The 12,254-nt window shown below is 44.8% G+C and overlaps 1 protein-coding gene across 1 annotated transcript; it reads left to right on the top strand.

Moving 5' to 3' along the window:
* Positions 1–393: 393 nt before the first annotated feature.
* Positions 394–8,637, top strand: LOC135912177 (adult-specific rigid cuticular protein 15.7-like). The gene is made up of 4 exons (XM_065444561.1): positions 394–482; positions 988–1,020; positions 4,334–4,459; positions 7,256–8,637. Exons 1-4 carry the CDS (start codon positions 471–473, stop codon positions 7,709–7,711), a joined length of 627 nt encoding a protein of 208 aa, XP_065300633.1. The 5' UTR covers positions 394–470; the 3' UTR covers positions 7,712–8,637.
* Positions 8,638–12,254: the final 3,617 nt, after the last annotated feature.

The raw sequence follows: 12,254 nt of genomic DNA, 5'->3' as shown, positions 1-12,254 counted from the left end.
TTCAGACCCCTTCAAAGTTTGCTAAACCGTTTCCTATGACAGCTTTAGTAATTGAGAACTCCACGACTCAGTAAAAGCAACTGCATCTACAAGAATGCGGAGAATCCAAGTTCTTTATGAATTTACTATGCAGACGGGTGAATAAAACATAGTCGCACACATGGCATGAAGGACTGTCACGAGCAGGGGACAGAGCCCGTTACGTGATTAACCTGGAAGAGAATGGCGTAAACGGTGCGGTCGTCACGCAGTGACACGGGCTTGCGGTGAATCAGACATCAAGGGCGTGAAGAGCGCGCGTCCACTCAGCTCGTCGGGCCACATTGATGTCGCCCGCAGTTCCCTCTCCTCTATAAGAATGAGCGAAACTTCCGCTTACCGGCAGTTGTCTGATATCATTTGCGCAGTGCCAAGCTCCTGGGACACGAGGACATATTCTCAAAACACCATTAAGGCACAGCGGCTGAAAGATGCTTCTGAAGGTATGTGCGTGTGAACGCTTCTTGGCAATGCAATTATATATACGACAAACAGTAGCTTTAAGCATTTAACTGCGTACTTTATCGCCGCGTCGGTGGAAGTGTACCTGATATAGCCGAACGGCTCCAAAAATGTATGTAATGTAGCGAACTGCAAAATACCTTTTCAAATTAAAATTTTTATGCTTGAATTGGGTCTAGTGTTGAACTTTCCCTTTGGGAGAGTGCGAAGGTGGTACAGCAATACCGCAAATGTAGAAGCAATCAATTGCTTATTGGCATTTTGAAATCGAAAGTGATGTATCTCACTTTCTACATCAAAATCATCGTTCAATTTGTTCTTCTGAATTGGACTTACCATGAAAAGAAATCATTTTCACTGTACTGCTTTTAATGCACACATGCATTGACCGTACACAGAAAACGTGCTGGAACTCTTATGAACATGTCCTCTCACCAAGACAAAGTTCATTGTCATTAACGTGCGCCTGTTATCTATCCGGTGCAGGTCTCCATTCTTTCCAAGCTATCGCTATCTTGGGTAAGTTCATTCAATCAAAAATAAAACTGTAGGTGTTTATTCTGTTGCACCTGTTGTCTTATCATTAGGGCTAGAGTATAAAAGAAATAATGGAGGTTTAACAGGGGCTGTCACCTTACTTGAGCCAGGTGAAACGATATTACAGTTACTAGTTAGAGCGAAGGCATGAAAATGACGGGCGAGGCAACACAGTTATGAATTTTGTTATCCAATCGCATATGTGTACAATATCCTGGCTGACGTAATGAAATTGTAGTAATCGCTGTTTCGGCCACCTCCAGTGCCGTATAAGCTATTCACAAAAAATCGGAGCAAGCTAATTATTGCTAATTATTTTCCAACCGAACATTGCAAACATATTTGATGTACTCGTGGCTAAAGAAAGTATCCAACATTATATTCCCGAGTGCGAATTTGAGCAAAGCTCGGTGCGTGCTTTCATTTCGTAATATATTAAGGCAAAGAATTTGAGACCAAAATCGCCGCACCGACTCGTAGTGGGCTAGCGCCGCCAGCACCTTCGCAGATGGAGGGGCAGTACAGGACCGCTGGTATGATGACCGGTATCGGAGCCAGCTGTGGTGGAAGATGAGGACGAACACATGAACACGCACAAACGCGGTCGCGAGGTGACGCCGAAAGACGCCGACGCTCAACTTAGAAATGGGCGCCTAAGAGCTGAACTGTAGATACTCGCAGGCCATGCGCAGCCCATACGGCACAGTCACAGCGTAAGCTGGAGGAGCGACTGTATAGGAGCTCCTTTTTCGGCAGGGTACACTAGAGGGTGTTCGTGGTGAAGTCACTTTGCGCTGTTTTTATGACAATGACATGAAATGTACACCCTGCGTCGAAGGCGAGCTACTCCTTCGGCTGGTTTTTGCTTAGCGTTCTGTTTATCCTTACGTTGCCTAGTAGAAACCACGCGCGTATCTGTACTATTCCCTTCTTCAGCAGTGGTTCGTACCTTGCGAGGAGGCGTCATAACGGTTACTAAAGAGTAAACACAGGTATCGAGATTACATGGCGCATATATCAGATCCCTTGACACGTGGCACGATACGATGCAACTGCTACATGTTCTGGCACATGGTAGAATAGAATGCAACTGCAATGCAAACTTTTTTGCGTATCAACGTTAAGCTGCGTGAATTTCACAAGGCGTGAGAAGTGGCCCAATACAGATGGCTCTATAGTGTGCCACCTGGTACAATATTATGCAGCTGCAAAGCAAAGTTTGCACGGATCGCCATTATGCGCTGCGCATCTCTAATGGCGTGACATCTCGCCAACTAGAACGCGTGTACCGGGCATATCTCTGCCGAAACTAGCAAGCATTCGTGTTACGCATTGGTTGAATAGCTGGCTACCGAGCAGAGGACACGGTTCGACCTATTGGAATGCGCCCATAACAGCTTACGAAGTAAAACATTTCATTAAGGTTCTCAAGGACATTGTCTTAATCTATATACCTGCATCCACGTTCAGAAATCTAAGATGTAACTCGCGCACATGGTTTATCTCAACCGCAAGAAAGACTGCAAGACTGAAATAGCAATAAGATGCATATGAAGAGGAAGCACAGTGCCACTATGCGCAGCTAAATGCAATTGTCACCTTGCCTTTTGCACAGATGTTGTTCTTACGAACGTTATACCCGCTTGATGGGTTTTCCTAATGACCACGCAATTTAACGCCTTCCAAGATACATGTACGCGGAGAGCAAACGTATTCGCTTATGTAAAAGATCTCAAATCCTACTAGCGCAACTTTCATAAAATACTAATTATTACAATGTTTCGTTTTATTTTAGACTCATACCGGATTGTGGTAATATTTACCTTAGTCAGCACAGGGTCTAAGAAAACAGTGAATTGGCACGCATGGTAGCTCTCGTCCCCTATAGTCGAGATACTGGGGAAGTGAACCAGGTAGAAAAGCACAGTGCACCTATTTTCCAATGTACCGCTTATGAAACGTGTTTTGCAAGTAAATAAATAGGACCATTGCTATATCAATCAATTGTTTAAATAATATAGCCTTTTCAACTAACAAATATGGGAAGACAAAGCGAGTAGAGTTGCGCGATCACCATGCCTTGTTTATCACATGCAACAGATCAGTTCCTATGTGGAAGCAATAACTCCGTTAAGGAAAATGGCAGAGCGATTGCGCCCCATAAGTTCTAATGGCTGAAGGTGTCACAAACGCGAATGGTAATATTACACAACATCTTTGACTTTGTGAACAGATTAGCGCATACCTTAGGACTACTCCTGCCATACGTGGAACGCCCTCGTAAATTTTATGCCATGCAATCATACAATTCGTACATCCTTGTAAGAAGCCAAACTTTATGGCATGCCCAACCCTCTAAGTGCTGAGCTTATCAATGTTGAGCTGCGTTAGTGAAAATCCCAGGCGCGCAATCCTGTGGGCCCATTCCGCCAATGTGAGGATTTCGAATCTATAGTAAAACTTCCTACATAAGAACATGAACGTAGAGGTCATTAAGAACGAACCTGGAAATTCGAGCCTTCGAAATATGTAAAAACAAATTATGCCTTTACGAACGGATAAAGATGGCGCAGTGCTGTAGTTCTGAAGCTGTTCCGCATTTCGCTGTAACATATTGAAACAATTAAATTGTGCGCTTTGCACATGCCATGGTAAGCACGGGTCACTTGTGCTCCGTCGTGGGCGCCCTGAGCATGCTCTGCAGAAAGCATGCCAGTTAATGGTGCCATGATCAATGTTGTTTACGCATCACTTGGAACGAGAACTGGGCTATGACAGACACAAGCGCAGAGTTTCAACTGGTTTTAGTTATAGCAAGCCAGGTGGTTTATGTACAGGAATAAATGTGACGTAACATATAAGACATAATAAGATATCTATGTGCAATCAACCAGACAGACTTGCACTCGTGCATTCGCAAGCCAGATGGATTCTAAATAATACATCTCATACGCAAAGCACACACGTCGGCTAACAACGAAGCATGCCTGGCTAAGCCAATTAAATCAATTGGCTCATATGGGTAGATTAGCGGAAGCGAGATAAATATCTGTAGTCAATGCGCGAAAATGTAATCGTATATAAATTAATGTTTTCTGCTTCCAATATATCAGGCAATATTTGCCTTAAAAACGAATTTGTATCATGTGCTCTTGCTCGCTGTGTCACGAACCTTGATCGGTTGCTACCAACCTCTAAAAGAGGCAAAGGCGTAAAGAAGTGTATGCTTCAGAAAACAACAGCAATCACTGCCTTTGATGGAACGATTGTTTTGCAAGTGATTGTGTTAACGCAGGTTACTATCATGGCATTGGTAACTGGATTCTTCGGTGCCTATGGCCTGCGTCATCTGCCACTTCCTGACTATGAATATTATGATGTACCTCAGTTGCCTCTTTCGCCTGGTCGGAGTTCAGCAAAGGTAAGGCGTATTCTCGTGTAATAGGATATGTGCGTTAGCCTTTCATGAGCTTTCTGACACGAACACGCAGCGCTGTGAGCTCTCCTACGTTGTTCAAAAAAGGATTTATTAAAAGCTATGCTAATCTAATTAAATAAAGTGTTCCGATAGCGCCGCATGTTTTCTATGACGTACTTAATCGGGTGTTGCAGTCTATCTCGAGTAACCTGGGGGCTGTCTTGCATCATGTGAGAACTAAGCTTTCCTCGGCATTACACTACATGATTTCTTTTAAATAAGACAGCACGCTTACTTGTAAGTTTTGCCAGTAAATAACCCTCATTGGCAATCCCCCGCGTCATGCCATCAGCAGTTCTGTTACCGAAGAAAAAACTGGAACTTTCTGATTTTTGGTGCCCGCGAAGAAGTTTTACGGTCTGCCTTTCTTTATCACTAGCATAATTTCAAAAAAATTCGCATGGCACACTGAACGAATCTAGTTCTTGAGCTAGATCACCTTCCGCAACGGACAATATTGTACTCCAGCGCAAAATCAATGCTTCAAAGGTATAAAGAAGTTTGGATATTTAACCCTCAAAATCATTACTTTATTGCACATATCGCATTTTACAAATTGTAGCTGGTGACTTCGAACGCCGTAGCTACTTGTAACGAATTCTGAGGGCGACACCAGTTATATGCGTTGCCAAAGTTTGCAACGAATGGCATTCGTATTACAATATATATATTTTTTACTTCAATGTATAAAATAGCGTTTTCGCAAGAACATGGCTGAACAGCCCATTCTAATCGCAACTTTGACAGCGCTTCATTGAAAACGGGAGCTGGTTTCATAATTTGCGCCTTCTTATTGTGCTGTGCAAGATCATTAGTTTGTATTTGTGTATTGCAATATCATTGCTAAAGCAAAATTGAGTAGTGAAGCTTTATTGAATTGTCCATTTTGGCGTTTAGTGCAAGCAATGTCTGTCGCTTGGAGTAATCCAGGTGAATGAGCAGCTTTGTTGTATTAGCCACGAATGCATTCTTTTAGAATATCTTAATGTTAAAAAAACTCCGGTTTATTACTTTCTATAGGAGGCTTCGATTGAGGCTTCATACTGACAGTAAGAGACGAATGTCGTTAGGGAAGTCTCGTGTGCATACTTTTCATCAGGCTCTGATCATAGTCATAGCCTAGCTATATCCATAGCCATCTTTATAATCATGATCAGACCAATAAGTAAGTCATTCAAAAGAGCTTAAGTACATGATTAGGGAACGTTTATACAGAGATACCGCAGAGGGTTGCACGTGTATTAGAAAAGTTTCACGAAGAATTCGAAATATCCCCTTCAATGAAGTGATCGCGAAGTTACTAATCGTACGTGCAGATTGTACCTTTATCTACAAACACTGTGACATTATCGATGTATCTCTAGAATCACATTATATCCATGCTTCTTTTGTTTCGTTCTGTCTTCATGGATGTAATGTGCTTGTTCAGTACTGCTGTGTTAGGGTGAGGCGCTCATAATAGTGTGGATCTTATACCTACAGTGTAAGATTTGTGTCTCGTCAACTGCCCAGGAAAACTTTTTTGCACGTGCATGTATGTACTGTCAAGTAATGCAGTCGCTATATTTTTTTTCTCCTATTTTTGCTCAGAACATTTGCAGTCTTTTGCGGACATCTGTCATGCACAAGATGAGTGGTAGGCAGCACCTCCGGTATCTTAAAACAAGTAATAACCGATGTCTTCCGATCTTACTGCCTCAGTTTAGAACAATGCAACTCCGAACCTCTAGTTCGACCTATTAGCAGGGTTTAATTGTCTTTAATTCTATACAACTGCTTTTTTCTACAAAACGCCTGATTATTTCCTGTTTATATGAACCATAATTGTTTGTTACTTCTTCCACCAATATAATAGGTGGATGATCATGAAATGTAGACCCGCTGGATACTTTTCTGACATGGTCTTCAGTAGCGTATCCTTTGCGAAAGAATCACTATTGTATTGAGGATTTGCCCTACAACAGTCATGTGAAAATGGTATCCAAGCATGTAGCGTGCTTTCCAAATATTTGTCGACCAAACGCACCTCCTGCATTTCAGTGTCGACTACGGCCGGACGGGCATATGCTATGTTACCCCCGTGGCATTTTTGGACAGTTTGTTGGCTGAAGAACTGACATGAAATTAAGAAGCACATAGGGACAAATATGTTTTTTTAAACAGAAGATGTGACGAAAAAGAGCCAATTTACAAGCGTGCTTGCGCCTGAGAATTTGCCGTTCCTTGGCGAATGTTGAGCTTTCCACTTCGATTGCCCGACGTGACTGTGGCATGCAGGTTTGGCTAAAATTTGAAATTTGTGCGCATGGTAAATGTCTATAGTTTGGGAAACCCTTCCCTGCAGGGAATTTCATCGACAAATTAGGATATTAGCAACTAGAAGAGCAATAATGGCAAATCATTTGAAGAATTTCAAGGCCATTCCTCAGCATTTTGCACTTTGGGTTTCGTGGTCCATTAGAGTAAGGAAAGGATTTCAGCCTCTTATAGGACAACGCGAGAAGTATCCTGGAGCCTCAAGGTCCTCACCTCGGCAGCATTCAGTTATACACAGTGGCATTTTCACACGAGTAGGAATATCCTATTGAGGTCATAGCGGTTACAATTAGAAATAAGAGAAATCTGTTTACTCGGCTCTCTAACAAAAAAGTGGAAGTAAATCAGCTCCGTTGCGCATGTAAGCCGAGTTTCGTTATTTTACTTTTCAATGCCTGACATCGAATTCAAATTTCTTTGCAGACCGCGAGACCGTACAAGTTTGACTACAACATCGCTGATCACGAGGGCAACCAGCAGTATCGAATCGAAAGGGCCGACACGCAAAACACCAAGACGGGCGCGTACGGATATCGCGCTGTCAACGGAATCTTCCGCCACGTGAACTACATCGCCGACAAATACGGCTTCCGCGCTGTTGTGAACACAAACGAACCCGGCACTGCTCCTATGGACTCTGCCGACGCCGTCTTCAACGCGGCTCCCATCAAAATTCTCCCTGTTAAGGCGCCCCGGCATTCAGTAGCTGCCGAGAACATTTGGTACGCAGGCCTCGCAAAAGAATACGGTGGACGGTACGGCCTCCGGAACGGCGTCAATGCCGTTTCAAAATTTCCAGAGCAAAGGCAGCTTCAGGTTGACACGGAGCACATAGCCTTGGAGAATTCACACTTAAGCTCGGATTACTACTACGAATAGCCATGAAACAAATACCGCCTATGCCACCGCACACCCTCACCTCACATAAGGAAATGGGAAATGCCCTCTACTCTGAGAAAGAAGTTTTGAGTGCAGCTACGTCTAGTCTATTGTACAGCAGAAATATAGGCTGCAACTAAGTCGGGGCATGAGCCAGATGTTCGCTGCGGATTTTGTAGCATGGAAAATAGCTGCTCTCGCAACATGCCAAAGAAGATCCTGAAGCTTTTGGCAAAGGAGACATCAATATGCAGAGATGTATCACGAGCTAGCGACAAAGCATAGGTAAAAATGATATGCAGGGATGCTGTAGCAACTGTTTCATGTAATGTTTTATATGGATAGTGCGCGTCAGAGCGCAACAGCGAGTCTAATAAGACACCAACTTCCAACAATAAAGAGAAAGTACCTCGCCAAAGGTAGCCAGGAGAAGCGAAGTAAGCGTCACATAGGAATATGCACTCGCTTCATCATCAAAAATGGATATCTTGAACTTTATGTATACATTATTTGTGTCATTCAATACAGGATCGCTGCCTAAGTAGCCACTTACCTGGCTGCGAAATGATGTATAAAGGCTCGTTAAAGAGTGGTAATTAGGTGGAAGGAATTTTTTGAGTGTTTGTTTAGGAAGTTATCTGTTTAAAAAGTATATTTCAATTGTGTGTCCATGAAATGGTAATGCGCAGTTTCTTGCCATCAGATTCCTGCTACGCTGGAATCGTATAAAGCACTCACGTCTGCTGTGATTTGTGGCTGCAATGTTAAGTGCGGGTGTGGATATTACGTTAGTTTATATTTATGTGAAAATACGCGCCGGGTGGAAGACTCCAATAGGAACATATTTATTGCGAGAAAAAAAAGTTCTTTCTACGTCTCCACAAGAATCAATATTGTATTCAACAACAAATTCACATCCTTAACATCAATAAACGTTCACTGCTACTGACGCCTCTTCTGTCAGTTTCTTTCGTCAAGCGGTGTGATACGACGACCCGTCGGTAAGGAATCTTTCACGACAGTAAATCTGAATTACAGCATATGCCTGTTAGGTGGTCGAGTTGACTTGTCCTAAGCTTTAAACAAAAATAGTTGTGGGCTGCGCGAATTAAAGCAACTTTACACAACCAACCTGAAGATTGCTGATGTACGGCAACGGGTGGATGAAACCATTCAACAGTGCTTAGAGAGACAGATTCGACAACGAAAATGCTACGCAGCCAAACATCACAAACGAAGTGCGCAATAACGTAAGGATCTGCCTTCAGCCTGCAGATGCGCGGCAGCAACCCTCTTGATCATCAATAGCCAAGATTTACTCCGGAACTAGCCTTTTATTCGACAACGAAACAACAAGAAATAGCTGCGCAGCCAGGCTGCTATTTCTACACCAATATGACGAGTAGGACTTGCTGAAAGATTTGGTGGCGTATGTATCCTTGGCAGATACTCGGCAATTTTAGTTAGCTTACCAAGCTATTGTTTCATCATATATAATTGATGATGACATGTTTTATATGTTATGGAGATTACTATAGGAACTTGCACACCTTGTAGGACAATGGAAATTGATCGCTGTTGGACTGTCACTATATTTCAGTTATGGTAAGCAGGAAATAAATGCTGCAAGAACATATGTATTGTTCTGAGTTAAACATTATGCAGATACTACGAAATGCGGAAATCGGTTAGAACGATGCTTTTTGAGTGTTTGCGGTAATAGACGGTAAAGGGAGGTGGCGTGTATAGGGAAAGTTTAGATTACTGAGCTCTTTGTGCAGTGTGACAGTAGTGAGGAGAGGTTCCCTTTGCGTGTACCCTTTCTGTTTGTCCTCGTAGTACATAGAACACAAAACGAGACATCTTTGCTTGAGGCGTTGGTGTGGACATTTTTCGTAGTCCCTGAGAAGTTTACTACTGCCATTGACTCAGAACGTGCATTGGGCTGTAGCAGAAGTGTTAACATTTAAATAAATTACGCTGCTTCAGGGCCAAACCCAATGTCAGTTTATCAGGCATGCCGTAGTGGGGGACTCAGGATTAATTTTGACCCCCTGGAATTCCTTAACGTGCTCCTAAACCTAATACACAAGCACATACATTTCGCCCCTGTCGAAAAGCGGCCACTGCGGTCACGGGTCGAACCCGCAATCTCGAGCCAAATCTACAGTCACTAATATATCGCGTCGGGTGCAGAAGTGTTGATTTACTGGGCCGCCGCTCGAGCAAGGTTGTCTCGAAGCTGGGGTACTATAATGCAGCTTTGCCTCTTCACAGTCATCAACCTACGGATTCCAGCTGACATTTCCCAGTTCAGCAACACTTGGAACAAATTACAAGAAATGATTGAGGACTTTAAGCGAGAAAGTAAGATTGGAGTTCAAGATTATTATGCAAATGAAAAAGGTAATATCCAATAGCCTGTTAAGGAAACAAGATTTCAGAATCACGAGTCAGCCTCTAGAGTATGTACACAAGTAACTTTAACTAGGTCGATTACTCAAAGGGAACCCTGACCACCAGAAATAACTTTTTAAACAACAAAAATGGATTGCAGTGTAAGCGGTAGGCCTTACAATATTCTTACTGGAATCTTACCACTTTCGTTGAAAAGTGTAAGGTCATGATACGGGGCAGAAAATCAAGCGCATGGGCTAAAAAATGCAGGTTCACAAACAAGTACGACAACAACTTTTGAACCACGCAAAGGGCGATGGAGTGAAAAATATTCGGCGTGACGTGATGTGGAAGACAGTGGTGTAGATCAGCCGCACCGGTCCCATGGCTTCCTCACAAAAGGGAGGAGCCTGCAGCGTCTATTTGTTTTCGGTGCATCGACTCGAAGGGAGAAGAGGACGATGAAAGCGGGACCGCTCGGTGTGCCGATTGTTCCCCAATCGCCATACGTTCGCCAGTGTCACTGTTAAATATATATATATTGTTACGTAGGAAGACACCGACGAAAAGCTATTTACAAGTATATTTACAAGGCAATACGCCGCAGTTGACCAAGAGGCAACAGCCCGCGCTAGCTTCCAATCGTCGTCTTCGTCTTCTTCCTGCGCGGCTCTTCGTCAGTGGGAATACGGCCCCGTAGCATTACCCCCGGTGGCAAAAGCGCCGTCCCGGAGCGACTAAAGGCTGGACTCGGAAGCAGTGTAGTAGCTCTTGAGCCTACTGACGTGCACGACATCACTGGACGCCAGAGTAGATGATGACGTTGAGCTCACAGGAGCAATTTCATAAGTCACAGGCGTCACCTTGCGAAGCACGCGGTAGGGCCCTGTGTATCGCGAAAGGAGCTATTCGGAAAGTCCAACGTGACGACAGGGCGACCACAGGAGCACGAGCGCACCAGGCGAAAACTGTACGTCACGGTGCCGGGCGTTGTACTGACGCTGCTGCGTAGTTTGCGAGTCCGTCAGTCGAGCACGGGCAAGCTGGCGTGCATGATCGGCGAGGGCGATGGCGTCGCGCGCATACTCGGTTGTTGAGGTCGCAGCAGGAGGAAGTACCGTGTCAAGGGGCAAGGTCGGTTCGCGACCGTAGAGTAGATAAAATGGAGAAAATCCGGCGGTGTCGTGCCGGGAAGAATTGTAAGCAAAGGTGACGTAAGGAAGGGCAACGTCCCAGTCGTGGTGGTCCTTCGAAACGTACTTGGACAGCATGTCGGTAAGGGTACGGTTTAAGCGCTCTGTCAGGCCATTGGTTTGAGGATGGTATGAGGTAGTCAGCTTGTGTTGAATAGAGCAGGAACGCACAATGTCGGCGATAACTTTCGAGAGGAAGTTACGACCGCGGTCAGTAAGCAGCTGGCGCGGGGCGCCATGCACTAAGATAATGTCACGCAAGAGAAAGTCCGCGACGTCAGTGGCGCAACTGGTAGGTAGAGCCCGCGTGATAGCGTATCGGGTGGCGTAATCAGTTGCGACGGCTACCCATTTGTTCTCAGAGGATGACGTGGGAAAGGGACCGAGGAGGTCTAATCCAACACGAAAAAACGGTTCCACAGGGACGGCGATCGGCTGGAGATGACCGGAAGGTAGCACCTGAGGTGTTTTCCGACGCTGGCAGGGATCACAGGCAGCAACATAGCGTCGGACGGAGCGAGCAAGACCAGGCCAATAGAAGCGGCGGCGGACGCGGTCGTACGTGCGGGTTACGCCAAGATGTCCTGCAGTGGGTGCGTCATGCATCTGAAAGAGCACAGTTTGTCGTAGATGTTGTGGCACCACATGAAGAAGATCAGGGCCGTCAGGAAGGAAGCTCCTTCGGTACAGAATGCCGCCCTGGAGGACATATCGGCGAACGGATGCGTCGGTAGGTGCAGAGCGCAGACGCTCGATGAGTACTCGCAGCGATAGGTCTCGGTACTGCTCATCGGCGATGTTAGCGAAGGCAGACACAGAGAAAATGCCGTCGGCGGTACTACTGTCGGCGTCGTCAGGCTCGTCTACCGGGTAGCGAGACAGGCAGTCAGCGTCCTTGTGTAGTCGGCCAGATTTGTAGGTGACAGAGAACGAATATTCTTGGAGGCGTAAGG

This window comes from Dermacentor albipictus, chromosome 1 (genome assembly GCF_038994185.2).
Source record: "Dermacentor albipictus isolate Rhodes 1998 colony chromosome 1, USDA_Dalb.pri_finalv2, whole genome shotgun sequence".
In the NCBI taxonomy this organism is placed as follows: Eukaryota; Metazoa; Arthropoda; class Arachnida; order Ixodida; family Ixodidae; genus Dermacentor; species Dermacentor albipictus.
Note: the sequence above shows the minus strand (reverse complement) of the source record. Positions and strands in the feature narration are given on the sequence as shown.